General features: G+C 40.7%; 1 protein-coding gene across 1 annotated transcript; it reads right to left on the bottom strand.

The window, feature by feature from the left end:
* Positions 1-5531: 5531 nt before the first annotated feature.
* On the bottom strand, positions 5532-10290 carry LOC108675833. The gene is made up of 4 exons (XM_018163872.2): positions 9244-10290; positions 8864-9036; positions 7996-8203; positions 5532-7141 (listed from the first exon to the last, which is right to left on the bottom strand). Exons 1-4 carry the CDS (start codon positions 10014-10016, stop codon positions 6790-6792), a joined length of 1506 nt encoding a protein of 501 aa, XP_018019361.1. The 5' UTR covers positions 10017-10290; the 3' UTR covers positions 5532-6789.
* Positions 10291-16351: the final 6061 nt, after the last annotated feature.

Below are 16351 nucleotides of genomic sequence, written 5' to 3'. Positions count from 1 at the left end.
TATCACCAAAGACAGTTTCAGAGGTTCTATCCTCATTTAGATGATATTTAAGGCAAATATACATGATGGTAGCCAAAATATATAGCTGATAGCATCTCAAACTCTGAAAAGGAATATAAGCTTCCACCTAGAGGGACACTATGGGTGTTGTCTGTCAAGCTCCAAGGACAAGACAAATACAGGCATTCTGCAAGACTTCTAGGCTTCTAGCTGCTTCAACTAAGCAGAATAGGCTGTTCCATGCAGAACAGTAATCTCTTGCTCTAAAGTAGGCACAATAAAATAAGCACAAGGAACGGGAACTTGCACCCGTTTGGAGAGACCATATGTTTAAGCAAATCCATTAGTCTTGTAACATCAACATGCAAATAGGTAAGGTGAGGGACTCGATTGAGGCATGGGGCATCAAGCATTGTTTTAAGCAGCTTGTGCTGACACCAATGTGATAGCTTGATACTGCAGTACTGGAACATTCACTAATTTAGTAGTGAAATACTGGAAAACTTTTTTTGGTAGTCACAACCAAGCCCCATGTTGTACAGTATGAATGAAACTCATTCAAGTATCTCTGCATGAAAGATTTGGCATCATGCATGGTTGGCCCATGGCAACAAACGGTGATATCATCCACATAAAGCAATACCTCTATGACAGCAAGCTGTGGGATATCCATTAGCATTAGATTGAAAAGAAAAGGACTCAGTACAGCACCTTGGAGCATTCCTGCCAGCATGGGAAGTGACTCCAACAGCACCCCATTCACTCTAATGCAAGTAGTGCCAGAATTCAAGTAAGCATGAAACCTTTGTGACACTGCATCACAGGAGTGTCTTGTGACCTACGATATGCTCAAGACGAGCAGCAACAACATATCATTCTAGCAGCTTTTTGAGACATGAGAGTAGGATTAATTGTTGGTAGGATGAAAGAAGGCTGAGAGATATTTGCTGGTCTTCAAAATAAGAACAACTCCCCCCTTCCAGGATGAGGGCAGCAATGCAGCATACCAAGTTGAAAACATTGATTGAAGGGAGAGAGGCTGTTGCAAGCAAGTACACATCCTTTCCAGCACTTCTCCTACAGCATTTATTGCCTGGATGTGGTTTAATTCAGAAGAGCTGTCAACATAGAAGTTGTTCATCCATGGCCCAGTTAGTTTGAGGCCCACAAGAGCCAGCAGGCAAAGTTCTTTTATTGCATATGGATTTAAAAAGTCTGCCATTAGTGCAGCACACAGGCCCCCTTGATTGCTTGGCATATGAGTATGCAGCATCTGTTTGAATAGGATGTAGTGCTTTACAAGGATTTTGCTGGTATGGAAAATTATATGCAGGCGGTTGCCACGGTATCTTAGAATGATCCCAAGGGGTAGATTATTTTCCTTCAGGAAAGATATGAACCCTTGTGGGTTACCTTTTGCATCTTTGTAGCGCAGCTTGTTGAATGCCAGGATAACTCTTGCTGCCATGCAGTCATTGCCAAAGAGCTTGCTCACTTGGCCTGATTCCAACTCTGCGTTTCAGAGTGCTGACTTACATGCTGTGGCAACCGAATCCAAAGGATGCAAATGGCAGTTTAGTTCATTTAACTTAGTGCCCCAGACATTTTCCAGTAAAGATATTGTTTTATGGTTGACAGCAGCACGATCGGACATAGTGTTGCAAATGTTGTGTACCATCTTCAACCTTGTATCTTCATAAGTGCAGGCTTGCAGCCATGATGCAGAGTGGTGTAAATGACAGCTAGATTGTTAACTGAATCAACAATATGATTAGCATAATCATGAGCAGTGCCCCCTGGAAGTTGGTCAACTGTAATAATCAATGTGGTATCCTCACTTGTCAGGTGGACACTGTTAATGTGAATGCCCTCCTGAGTTGTGGCATCAAAGCCAAGAGTGATACCTTCATGATTATTTGGAAAAGTTGCTGCCTGCAAGTCTGAAAAAAGGCCAAGTTCAACTGCCATCCGTTCCACACTTGTTCTGCTGGGTGCTTCCATGCTCTTTTCCAGTCTGGCTGCCATAGAAGTTAGAACTCATTAGCTTAGGGATGTTGTCAGTGGGCACATTACATGATTGCATGTCATAGATAATCAGGCGGACATTCCTTAGAAAAATTTTTTTCATCCCGCTTGTTGGCAATGCGTTGATTGCATTGATCGTGCAGACTTGCTCCTAGCTCTTCTTTCTGTTAAAGAATAACCATGTTTTGGTTTTTATAGTATGTAATATCAGCCTTTAGTTCTTGAATCTGATGTCTGAATGAAAGCACTTCTAGCCAATGTTTTCTCTTTCATTTTCCTTTTCATTAAGAGCCTTTTTCTGGAAGAGAGCAATTTTCCTTATCCTTCTATTAGCCTCTATCAGCCGGCAAACTCTTTTACGCAGATTCTTCACTGTTGTTGGTTTGCTGCTCAGCTCGGACCTCATTATCTTCATCCGTTCATGGTAGACAGATTTTCTATGGGCAATATCAAGAGACAAGTCTTGGCACTGCTTTTGCAGAAGCTGCTTCCTTGGACTTTCTTTGCTTCTACGGAGTCGCATACCAGTGCTCCTACCTACCAATGGCGTCCTTGGAGAGGCAGTTGAAGGCTGAGTGTTGGAGGCTGAGGCCTGAGATGGGTGAGAGGTGCTGGACAATTGTAGAAGCCTAGAAGGCTTTGTAGTTGTTTGAGCTGTAATTTCTTTAGATGCAGGCTCATTATTAGTGAATGCAGATAGTTGAGCTGATGCAGTAGGAGTTAATGGCAAAGATTCATGAAAGGATGTGGATGGTGGATCACCGTGGATGGCTCAGGTTTCAAAGTGTTTGTAACTATCACTGGTTCCAAACTGCAAATACCGAGAGGATCACAAAATACTTGAAATTTTGCCAAAAAATTTTCTTTACGACCTCCATAGGTCAATTTTCTGCAATTGTCATATTCTTTCATGAGAACTTCCAATTCATACCTAGGCACATTCAACCCAAATAACTTTTTGATCCAATCAATTGTTGGTTTGATGGACTTTCCATGTTCTAAGCAGAACCTGATAGTGATAGCATGGCCTACACATGGTATAATGTCAACATCAATCAACATGGTCAGACTCTGTGGGCTGATCATAATCACTGACACTGTTCAGGCTGGTCCAGTTCCACCCCTGAATTTTCTACACTTCGTCCTCATTGCAGGCTAAATGTTTGTTTTCACAGAAAGAAAATGTACAAAGTTGATAAGTGGAGAGAGCATTGAGCCATTGACAGAATGACTCATTACTCAATGAGGTATCATAGGTTTTGTTTGAACATTTGAATCTGGTAAGAAAAATATTAATTATAAATATAGATAATTTAATATCATTATTATAAACAAATTGCACTATAATTTAGCATAAATATGAGTAATATATTTGTATATATAATCCTAGATATATATAATAATATTGTTAGTAGGCATTGCCATTGGTATTGTCTCTTCACTCTCTTGGAAGAACTAATTGAAATTCCACCAGCCTAAGCCTTAACTTAAGTCTTAAGTTAAGGGCCACTCAATATTAAATAATATATATATATATACAGAAGTAGCTATACTGTTTCAGTGTTTAGTATAGCTTGTATAGCAATGCCAATAGCAAATATCACTTGACTATATTCATAGGTCATGGCATGACAGCTTAATCCGGAGATCTTAACACGTCGACGTGTAAAAGCAAAGTGAAAGTGATTCTATCATATGGTTCTAGCTCAGTCCGCTAGCACGTTCTAAACGAAAATCACAACTTTCGACCGGTCCGACACTTCAGCGAACTCGCGTGCGAACTCGCCTGCGAGCTGGAATGGAAAACCTAACTTAATTTTCAACTGTGGCACGCATAGCTCCGTCAATAATGGACGGATTTTCTTCAAATTTGAAATATAAGTAGATAATATCAGTACGCTGCGGAGGGTATTTTTTTCAAATTTTTTCATCACTAATTTTTTTTTTAATACGGAAAACCTAACTTAATTTTCAACTGTGGCACGCATAACTCAGTCAATAATGGACGGATTTTCTTCAAATTCAAAATATAAGTAGATACTATCAGTACGCTGCGGAGGGTATTTTTTCAGATTTTTACGTCAATTACTTTTTGTTAATGCCACAAAATACTGAAACTTGACCTGACTAGGACCTAACCTGCGAGGTGAACGTGAAGTTAGGTTTTCGGTGATAATAAAAAAGTAATGAATGTAAAAATTTGAAAAAAATGTTTGCATGATTATTCAAAAGTTAAATTGACGACATAGGAAGTAATTGGCAAGTTTCTGGGTAATTAAGTTGCGAGTAGCTATAGAAATTGGTGACTAACGAGTTTGAAGAGTTAATAAAAATAATTACGACATTCACAAAAAATGATAGTGCGAGTTATGATCGAGTCACTACAAGTTTCATTCACGTTGAAATTTGGAACGGTTTGATGCCGTTGAGCACATGGTTTAACTACATAAGGTCGACCCACGGCGATGCCGATTTTTCGCCGTTCTGTGCATCTCTGGAGGGACGTCACAGTGAGCCCAAAATGTAAATAGTCATGGTTGAACTAATGTAGTTAAACCATGGTAAACAGTGTTGATCAACACGCTGTTTTTATGTCACTTCTGAAAGCATTAAAAAATTAATCTCATAAAAATAGCCCAAAAATATTGTTTATTTACCTTATGACCTTACTTTACCTTATGATGAGTTTAGGAGTTCGTAGTCCACGGTCAAGCTGATGCTCCGCCTTCGTCGTCCTTCACCGCTAGGCAGGTCATCCAGCCCTCTGGTCCCGGATGGAACGTTGGACGTTTTCCGTCTGTTTGCCCTCTTTTGGGCCAGCTGATGCAAGATGCTGTTGCTTGTCAGTAGTTTCTCGTTACTGGACAATCCGGGATCTTTCTCAACCAATTGTCCAGTCGTCTCTAGAATGTTGCAAGGGTGAACTTCCCTCCTCTCAGCACTTTAGGCAAGGCATTAAAGAGCCTCGGTCCTACCACGGACTGTGATCCCTCACGAAGAGCCTGCACTATGGCCGCGGTTCGGTTATTAAATGGGGAACTCTGCACCATCTCCCCCTCCTTTCGTTAAAATGTGTCACTATTCTGGAGATCTCGCTCTCAAAGTTTGGAGCCAGTCCGGTTATCATCTTCCAGGTGTACAGCATGATATACCTCTCTCTTCTCTCCAGTGAGTATGGTCCCAGGTATTTCAGTCTGTCCCAGTAGTTCAGGTCCAGCTCCTTCATGCCGCTGATCCTGTATGTGAAGGTCTGCTGCACCGCCTCCAGTTTCCGCACCGCACCCGCCTTGAGTGGTGCCCAAAGCTGACAGCAGTATTCAAGATTGGGGAGCACTAGGGCTCTGAAGAGTGTAATCATTGGCGCTGCTTCTATTGTTCAAAATGTTCGCCAGATCGACCAATGCTCAAGATTTATTTTGGTATAACATATTTTTTTCTAAATATATTGAATCCATCTACTTGATATTTAACCTGCAAAGTTAACTAGAATTGGAAGAATCACATCGTATTCAGCATTATTTATTATTGTAATATTTGTCCATAAGTATAAAAATTGATCGATACATTGGAACAGCATTTCAACTGTGAGCCCAGCATCTGCATTTTATGCCCAGCCAGCATTTCAACCGTGATCCGTGTAACTCGTTACATGGATCACGTTTTAAATATGTCGACCCAATTTTGTTAGGTCAATACTCATTTAGAAATTGTGATTCAACGTGAAGCGATTTCTGTCTTCAACTGTCGCTTTAAAATCTAATGCACTAATTTAACTTTGAACATACTTTTTTGAAGTTATAAAATAATAAAAATTAACTTGGAGGTGTCGACTGTATGATAGCACTCAATTATGATCTAAAAATTCCTGATAAATTCGCAATCAGTAGTCCTAATTCGAGCATACTCGCCGGAGCTCTTGCGCACGTTGACCACGTTATTGACCTCGACAAAGGAGCAGCAATAATAGGCTATATACATATATCAGATAATATATGGAATGAAAGTATAAAAAAATAGTCCACTTAATTTAAAATAAGACAACCTACTGCAGTTATCCAGAATCTTGTCTCGGTCACCCACCAATCCCACAGGCGATCCGAATCTATTCAAGTAAAAGAACCTATCATACAACTGAAATGAAGTTTACGGCTAATAGCATATTTCTACGCGAAATATGTGTGGATCATACAGTATTCACTTGAAAAATGACTCATAATTTTTTTAAGCCATTGGCAAAGAAAAAAATCATTCACGGGCTGTAACTGTGGTCTTGGGATTTTTCAGCATTCTGAGCATTCCCGCGATCCTGCGCTTATCTTGGAGCAAAGAAGTAATGTTCCACCAGTGACGTTTCCATTAAAACGACATAATATAAGTCATAAAGTTTACCTATGCTAGCAAACATTTACGAAATACCAGGTACGCATTTGATGCACAAACGAGAAGTATACAACTAAAATGAATCGCATGAACTCGAGAGGGGTTATCAAATTTGGCCTAGAAACCTCGGGCATAAACCAAATCCTATTAAAAACTTGCTATTGAGTTTCCAAGAAAAAAACAAATCAGACTATTGTTCATCCTAGCGACAATCAATGGTGACAAATGAATCATATGGTACAAAGAAAGGAATTCTACATTCAATGATATTTGTACAGTGACAGAAGTATAAGCAACAAAGTCTCCCTTGCGTTAACATGTCTCTCATTAAGACATGTTAATCGACGTCATAACAATTTATATAAATTAAAACAATCTATCGAATCATGACTTGCGTTCACCGGGACCAATATACCTAAAATTCGGAGTAATAATTTTAAGATTCAACGACAGGCTTTTAGGATTAGTGGTCCACCACCTACAGCCGTTCTGGTCGTCGATAGCTAAACAGTCCAGCCGGGGTCTGTAGACCTCGTGGTCTGCCTCGTGAGGAGTCACTCCTCCAGGGGCAGTTAGTGATCCAGCCCGGGGATTAGGAGGCCTGGGTCGCGGCCTGACAAGGCACTGCGGCCTGATGATATTGAAGAAAAGTTCGCCGATGGTCGCTGCCATCTCGTCATCAAGTGCAGCTTTTTCCAGGCACATGCGAAAGGCGTCATCGCACAGGCAGTGAGATCTGAACAAAACGAAAACCATTAACTCGAGCCTAAGAAATGAAGTTATTAAAACAGTTAATCTAGCCGAGTATTAATTATTTAATCTAGCATGGATTCTTGTTCTCATTTAGCGACAGACAGGCTTGATGTGTCAAACTCCTAGAGTCATTCGTCTCGGATATATTTATGATGAAATTAAACGTTTAAAGGTAAGAGTTTACAAGAATATTCAAAACGGATTACAGCGCGAGAGTGATCATGAAATATTCTCGAGCCAAGGATCTGTATGGATCAAATCGGATATCATATAAAACCTAGTAAACATCTTTATACCATTCCGTGCTTGCACAGACTTGAAGACCGTTTTTGAATCCTGTTAGACAACTACATTTCAACAGGCAGTTTAACTTTTAATTTAACCTATTCCAATAATCTTATCACTATTTCAAAGACAAGGTTGATGGTTTACAGCAAATCTATACCAGTAGCATGTTAGCCAAGCTGAGCTATAAACGTCGTGCATGAAGACATGGATAGTTTTATGTCATCTACCTCTCATCTACTTTTGGCCTCAAGTCGTTGGAGGACTTACTAGTTTTGGAAATGAGCAATTACTGGAAACATGTTCCCCTTATTCCAGCTATTCGAATTTCATGAGACAAATCAACTACAAAAAACATGTCTCAAGCATTTCCTACTAAAATTTGCAATGAAAGCGATATTTTCGGAACAATTGAAATCTTGTTTCCATGTATTTGATCAATTATTCTGACGTCCTATCCTCAACTTGAGCTAATGGACGACACAAGATATACAGTTTCTCATCGTCTCTGTTTCATGACCATAAAAAATACCCGAGGTATTTGTTTCTTACACGGTGCTGAAGGCCGTGTTCCTGATGCCGTAACGGGACGCGGAGGCCCGCACCTTGACGGGACAGTGGTCGTGGGCCCGGCAGCAGGTGTCCAGCTCACGACGCTCCCCCAGGTCCTCATAAACACGTGCCCGGTCCCCCAGTCCACACCACACCGTGCCTGGCATGATCCCGGAGAACAGGGACGACGCGTGGTCCCACAACACGTCTAGAAAAACGGGAGAATTTGTCCGAATTCGTCTAGGATTTTTCATGAATATAAATTCGAACCAAGATGATCAAATTTGGCTATTGGATAAATTCGAGGCTTTTAACATCAAATTGGTTTATGTTAAATGCGTTTGTTCCTGTTTCAATAATTTTAGCGTGATGCATTTATTACTACAGAGACCAGTTTTTGGCAGCAAATTTCTTTTAATATCATGAGTTAAATTGAACATGACATAGAAATCCTAACTAAATACTTTATTATAAAACGATGAAAACCATTGACTAATAATTATTAGTTTGTTTGCTCACTAACGCATAACGCTTAAAATTGTTCAAGTTCATTGTAGTCCAACAATATTCATTTACACTTTTTCGTTAATATTTTTGTATGCTTGAATCCAGCCACATTTACAACAGTTTATTGAGTCTTAGTTCTTTTAAAATGTTCACTTTTTGGTTAATCGCGAGGAGTTTTTAGATTACTGTTAATGAATCGAAATCCATTTATAGAATAATAATTAAAACTCTTGCTTGTATAATTGCTTGTATTGTTTTTTCTCGGGAGCCTGGACTTTTGCTATCGACCATCATGCAAATACTACCTACATGCAAATATTTAGAGGTAAAAAAAAATAATTGTCACTGTAAAAATAAGCACCTGGAGTCGGGTTATTTTTGGCGATTCTTCTCTGGGTGGTTGATTTGGGCGCGAGTATTTCTCTGGTGCTCTTGCAGTAGTACGACAACTGCACCATCTGCCGGAAGGTGAGTGGAACTAACGCCATCACTTGCCCCAGACTCCTAAGTGCTGCTCGCTGCTCGTGTTGTGGTCTGCAATGGGGTACAGCCGTACAGGATGAAATAGGTACAGGTCGAAATATGATATAAATGACAGTCGTGAAATATTCAATGATAGGTGGTATTTGCTAGTTTAAGAGGTCTAAGTCATTAGTTTATACCCATGAACATTTTTCTGGTATGGATATTTGTCTCCAAACAAAAATTCGTTCGGGGTGTTGAAAAAACGATGCAACTCACATGACTTCTAGAAGCGTACAGTTGAGCAGCGCTCTGTCTTGATCCTCGAGAATGACGGCGATGGTTTGATCGTAGAAATATGCATTCCATTTTGTGCCGAGAGGCGATCTGGTGTATGTGTGTAATGGCCCAAACGCGTGACTTCCCCACGGATAGTTTGGTGAAGCAGATCGGGAAACATTTTTTGGTCTTTTTAGGGGCATTATTATCGGCAAATTCAGGTTTTGGTTTGTGACTTGTCTGGCTCTCCGTGGCTCAGTTCGAGGAAGCGGCATTCTATACTTCGTCGTTTCAAAATCCTCTGGATTGAAAAAAGCTTCAGGGTGGCGTTTTTGGAAGGAAAAATTGTTGTCCGAATCATATTGGATTGTGTTCCTTTGTTCTCCAGTAATTACATTATTCGGCCTGCTTGTTTCGGTTATGACTTTTTGGTATCCTAGCTCCGATGTATTTCTTGGATAATTACCAATCTTCGTGTCCATTGTATTCGTGACGAAAGTTGTAGGCCGAGATGCAGCATGATGCGCTTCATGCAGCTCTAATAGGGAGGTTCTTCGTCTCACTTTCACCTGATCAGCGTGACCCTCGTTGTGTGATAGTGTCTTGATATCTTCGAGCTCATGCTGCGGATGTTCGTATCTGTTATTCGACATTTCAGTTGGAGTCACTGAACTGCGAGCGCCATCAGTTGCCACAAGCAGCAATGCAGCGCACAATACCGTCACAACCCAACACAAGAAAGCCATTTTTAGAGTGCACTTTCTGCTTCTCATCGAGGTCCGTTTTTTTCTGTTGACGCAGTGTTATTTGGTAGACGTAAGTATGCAAATAATGAATAATCGATGCCTTTAAGAGCTAATAAATTGCAACGGGAAATGGGCACAACAAGTCAAACAAGCGCTTGTCATAACATTGCTTTAAAATTAATTAAAAAGATTCATAACAACCAATTTGTCGTAATTAACTCATGATATGAATTAATTTTGAATCTGAAATAGAAAACGATCTCCAAAAAATATCTGTTGAACAATTGAAATATACGTACTCTGAAAATGAACGTTTCATCAGAAACACTAAAATAGAGCTGCATCTCAACACACATAAATACACAAACACACAATTGCTAACAATAACTCCATTGCAATATCGTAAGAAATTGTGCATTCAAAGCTAAACTTCAACGCATGGTTGAACTATATATGGTTTGAAGTATATAAGGTTGACCCATAGTTGAACTATACAAGGTTGACCCACGAGAAGTTCCGTCTTTCAGTTCAGCTTTCTTGTTACGTCACGTAGATCCAGAAACGTAAACAAACCCGTCATTCTCATGACGGATTGGTTGACTGGTTTGAACCCATTTGGGTGAATGGTTAATGCCAATGAAGTCACAGGCGAACAAAAAGCTCCATCCGCGAAAATGAGCTCCTAATGGGTCAACCATACGTATACCTACTAGTTCAACCATGCTTCAATCTATTGACATGAACGACTAGAACAATTATGGACACTATGCACGAATCTATGCGTGCCTATTGTGAACAAGGGACTATCGCCAACTACATAGTATTTGTCGACAAATTAAAAGCCGCACGACCGTTTCAACATTGAGATGAAAACGGGAGAAGAAAACTATAACAAATAACTGTTTATGGCTCCTTCCGTAAATTATAATGGATTTTAATAGCGAAACATCTAGGAATGGTATCAACTAGATCAGTGTCATCTCTACATAATTGCCTATTTGACTTCAGAGGATTCGAAAGAAACATATCTGATCTCAAAACAATACAGATGAAAGTATTTATTACAAAAACAGAATTTGGGCAATGGGCGATGTATGTTTAAATTCGATTTCAAAATAAGTGCCGCGGTTTTTCACATGTGAACTCATTAGAACGGGGCACTAACTTAATTACCCCGTTTCGAGTGCTTCGAATATAAGCATGAACTGACGAACACGCATAACTCAAGTTTACGAGCAATTCATAATTTCGTCTGTTCCTAAGCCAAAGATCGAATAATAAAAAAAGTGGTAACTTCAACGTCGTCTTGATAGTGATCTTCACTCTACATAAGATCTCTGTTATAATTAAGTAAAGTACAACAGTGACGGAACTATCGGCGCTGAAAATAAGGCAAAGTCTGGCCTGTCGACAATGAGAATTGCACAGATTAGTACGTGGGACTTGAACCTGCTGCTCACTGTAATCCTGAAAAGCGATGCTATTAAACAGTCGCTACTTAGTCGATTAGAATCGTATCAAATCAGTCTCGCATGCAAAATACGTGTGTTACTTTGATGCAAATCTTTCTCATAAATTCTTATACAGTTATAATTTGATTCCTGGTGCGTAGCAATGAAGAATAGTATACTATAAAAAGTATAAACGAACAAAAATCTTTCAAGTTGAGTTTCATGTCCAGTTGTTCATGTTGGAAGTTGGAACACCTTATAGTGAGGATCTTCATTTTCATTACGACCTGCTGGAAGTCTGGAACGAAATAGAAATAACCCCTCCCTAATTACAGGGCAATGTCTCGCGAGAATCTTGAAATTTAAAGCACCAAATTGGTCGCCAATAGTTGGAAATAGTTATCAAATGGAGCGCTTACCGATAGCAAACCTGGTCTTAAATTAAAGCTTTATAGCTGAAGCTGGTATTTGGAAAAAATGAACCATTACCCCACGTCCGTTGGATTATCAAAGAAAAAACTTTTTAGAGAGGTTGACATGTCATGTCATCCTCTCCTTGAACTACGTAGTAGGAAGTCGGCTGTGAAAGTCAAATTATACGTAGTTTAAGACCTAACTCGGCAAACTGAAGTAGAAAAACGATTTTTCAAGCTAGATTAAAAGGCACAAATACATGTTCAAATACCGAAATTATGACATTTTGAACGATCAGGATTATTGCTTGATCTCTGCGGTTACTAGCTACCTCAAGAATTCAGGCATGGAAGAAAACTTGACTATGACTGACAAGTGATATCCTATTTATTAGGTCGATCTTGAGTTTCTAAACCCATCGCAAAGTTTCAAGAATTAATAAATTGTAAAAGTTTCCACACTGAAACACTATTATCCAGTTGTTGAACTCCACCTCATACATTTTTAACAGACACCAATCACACCATTCCTGAGCACGAGGAGCGATAGCACCACCTACGAACACTGAAGTCTCACTGATGACACCAAAGCAGCGCGGGCCTGCGCGGCTGTTCAGCCTGTTCCTGCAATCGCGTCTCACCCGCAACCTGCCAGTTGAAGAGAGAGCAAGAAGTAGGTCAGCCATGCTACTACTGAACCCTTTTTATGCTCCAACTATGAGGAGACTTGTTAATTTTAGGCTTAAATCTCCTAGTAAAAACTGGACGCATGATGTATATTTATTGATAGCTAAGTTTAAGTTAGTTATAGTTATCTACACTGTACTCTATTATTTGACAGTCAAAACTGACGCAATTCTAAGAGAAGTAATTATTCTAGGCACCGTAGTTGGTTATTTTCAATGCCAAGTTGCCGATCAGCAGAACGTCAATAGAGAGAGAACATATATATACTGCTTGATGCAGTTAAAACATTTTTTAATAATTTAAAGTGATAAACATTTTACGTTTAGGTTATACAATAATATGCAGGCTTTACATAAAACGTTTACGGATATTAGAAAAATTATAGAAATCTGTACCATGCTGGTATGATTATTTAAATTGTCATCCGATATTTATCATATTTTATATTTAAGGGAGATGCGTGACCAAATTTATTTTGAAAAAAGAACAAATTATCCGCTCTCAAAGCGATTTTGGCTAAAGGTAATCAAACTCTTGGTATTTTAATAGCATACATGAAAAATATCTAAACTTGCGCTTAGAGAACGACTACATTGCAATAAATACACTACATAGAGCATTCTTAATAAGGACGGAAAATAAAGGGGAGGAAGATGATCTTCCCGAAAAGCGCGGGCAATATATGCTGCCTGCAAACTAGATTCAGATGGGCGCACAGGGACTCCGCCATAACGGCTGTCTCAGTGTAGAGCTGGGTCAACGATGAGCTACCTAGAAGGCCATCTAGAGGCTTTTCAAAGGTGACGAACTTCAAGTTTGTATTCTGTGCGTCCTGTTGGCTCGCTTAGCGACAGCTGAGTTGAAAGATGAGATTGGGTAAATTATTTCATTCAAGAGGGTGATAGAGGTGGTTGTTCCGGCTCTGGATTGGTGAGTTTCACTGGTGAAAAATGTATCCTTAGGTGACTGTTGAGTGACAAGATTTGAAGACATGTTGCTGGGGCGATGTAATGCGGAACAACCACGGAGTGGAGTAACAGCTTGCACTCCAAGGTTTTAGTGCGTTAAGATGCCTGTACACGGGGACAGTACTGGCCGCCATCATCCGCCGCCTGAACTGTCCACGCTATAACTGGCCTCGTGTACAGGGGTACACTGGCCTCGTCACTTCCGAGGCATGTGCCCGAGAGGCGGCCGAGAGGGACAACAATGTGTTTGCTTCGCCGGAGAAGCGGCCAGTGGCCCTGATTCAGCCATGGTGGGAGCATTTGTGCCGCTCTTGTGAAGTATCTTGGGTCAAGTGAATCTTGGCCTGTTTGAACGATAATGGTTCTGAGAAGAACCCACCAAAGTGGAGTCCAGACGATATTCAATTGTTTTTTTGAGATATTCCAAAAAATATGAATTAATTGTAATGTTTGCCATGCTGGTTACTAAAAAAAATGAAGAAAGAAACGAGTATTTTGAAACTGAAAGAATACCTTATTAGACCGGGTTTAGTTGTTCCCGACGTTGCATTTTTAGGGGCTAGAATAAAGAGTATAAAAAATAACGTACAGACTCGAGTTGTTGAAGGTGATCCCACTATCCATTTTTACACACCTCACTCGGCGGCTTCTGACCGCTGATGACACAATGGCTGCTGCGGGGCGGGCGCGAGCGGCGAACCGCCGCGAAGCCGCGAACGAGAAGATATCGGCACCTTATACAGTACTGTCCTCGTGTACAGGCTTACTTGCCGGATAGTCATCAAGCGGCCGACATTTGCCTGACCTACTTACCGCCTGCACTGTCCCCGTGTACAAGCACCTTGAAGTGTGTTGGATTACCTGGCTTTGCGCTAGAACTAATAAAGCTCTTTTAGTTGGCTAGAATGGAAGCGTTGGCTACAAGGTGAGGTGAAAAGTCGCCAAGAATGAGAGGTGAGTGAGGTACTGGAGCCGTTTTATAAATAATAGTTACATGTTTGTGATATAGTCAACCAATCAATGACAGCTTTTCAAGCTGCCAGTCGCTACAGGTATTTAATAGGTCGCGACTGGTACAAATATACAAATACAGGAACAAATATGTCGGTACAGGTACTTAAAAGAGTTTATAGTAAAGCTATATGTGCACTTGTTCCTACGTGCTTCAATTCTTGCATCTACAAGCCATCCGTTTCAAAAGTCATGGAGTTGCTCCCCGAACTGATCGCCAGATTCACCAGCTGAACTATAAAAGGAAATGGAACTGTGGACAGAGGAGAGCCGAAGTAAACTGTTCGCACGAGGAGGAGGCAATTTCCTGTTGCGAGGTATGAATTTCACCGTTGAACGTTTGGGTCGGTTTGGAGTGTAGGCGAACGTTTACCAGCTGAAGAAATGAGATTAAGTTTTTCGGATGCGTTGCTGCTTCTGTCATGTGCTTGTACACGGGGATAGTACTAGCGGCTAGGATAACAGAAAATTGCCAAATTTCTGCCGCTTGGTGTCTAAGCTTTTGCGGGATAGACACCAAGCGGCAGACATTTGGCAATTTTTTTATCTACTACCCTGCGAGCAGTAGACCGCGGCGACATGGCGGCACTATATCTACTCGCCTTGTCGGCCGCGTTTGGCACGGTCGACCACGACATTTTTTATTATTGCGTCAACTTGACGTATCATACACAGTACACTCGAACTTCGACTTTGGACTGCCGGCCCTCTACCGCTTCCCTAATAGCCGTGGACCCTAGTGTTGGTTCTTGCTTCAAATTCTAGTAATCCTTCTGGGACCTTGTATAAACTATGAGTATAGTTGTTTACTTCAAAGAGGTCCCCACGCAGACATCGATAACAGAGGCTTGGAAGCTTCATAATATTTAATCTGTCTTCATAGAACTTGCCCTTCAAGCCTGGAATTATCTTCGTTGCAAGTCTTTGAACACGATCTATAAATTTTTGTCCTTTTCAAGTTTCGGTGACCCCTAGAGTTTCTAAACTCTAGCTTTGGGTGCACGACAGCAACAAACAACAGCTACACCGCTTCATCATCTAGGAACTCGTACGAGCGTCTGATCATTGTAATTGGAATTGGAATTGGGGGTGCGTGGTGACCTCCGGTCACGACCTTTAAATCGGTCATACACGCTGCATAAAAGCTCTTTTACAATCATCAAAAAATTAAGAGTTCACACTCCTATGTTAACAAAAAGTTAAAATAAAACGTTTTCACAGCAATTTTAAGAAAGGAAAAGCTTAACAATTTTGCTATGCAACATCCTAAAAAAGACACACACACAACGTACTAAAACAATTCGGGACGGTAACATTTGTCTTCCCACCCTCCCCTCTCCACTCCTCATGACCACACTCTCAGCATCCTCCTCCTCTCCCTCATCCTCCACACGTTTTCCAAATATCTCTTCACACTCTCAAATCACCGCAGTTGCTCCCTCTGACAATCCCCGGTGCCGCTATGATACGTAATTTGTTGAACACTCCTGAAGCACAGACTTACCTGGCAGACAACGGGATAAGAGCTTTCAATTTGAACATTATTTCAAGGGTAACAGTTCTCTGGGTTCCCTGGTTGAGGTTTGTGTTAAATTTACAAAGCGCTTGATCTACGGTTCAATCAGGAACAATGTTCTTTGCTATCATGATTTCGAGTTGATCATTGCACAAACGGTTCACATAATCAATAAAAGGCCCGTCGCATTTAAAGAAGCGCTTAGAGATGAAGAAAGTTTGGATGTACCGGCCGCCATATCCCCAGAACTACTATGCAAGGGTCGCGAGATCATTTCACTCGATCGACAATTCTACGGACTCGCCAGCGGACGCGC

Source organism: Hyalella azteca, unplaced genomic scaffold (genome assembly GCF_000764305.2).
Source record: "Hyalella azteca isolate HAZT.00-mixed unplaced genomic scaffold, Hazt_2.0.2 contig13103, whole genome shotgun sequence".
Lineage (NCBI taxonomy): Eukaryota > Metazoa > Arthropoda > Malacostraca > Amphipoda > Hyalellidae > Hyalella > Hyalella azteca.
The sequence above is the reverse complement of the archived record's forward strand: the minus strand, read 5'-3'. Positions and strand labels throughout refer to the sequence as shown.

Excerpts from the sequence above, each read along its gene's own strand:
- LOC108675833 (XM_018163872.2), bottom strand. The coding sequence starts at position 10,016 with ATGAGAAGCAGAAAGTGCACTCTAAAAATGGCTTTCTTGTGTTGGGTT. Across the intron at positions 9,037-9,243 it reads TGTACGCTTCTAGAAGTCAT|ACCACAACACGAGCAGCGAG; the intron begins GTGAGTTGCATC and ends ACCCCATTGCAG. Across the intron at positions 8,204-8,863 it reads CAAAAATAACCCGACTCCAG|ACGTGTTGTGGGACCACGCG; the intron begins GTGCTTATTTTT and ends CCGTTTTTCTAG.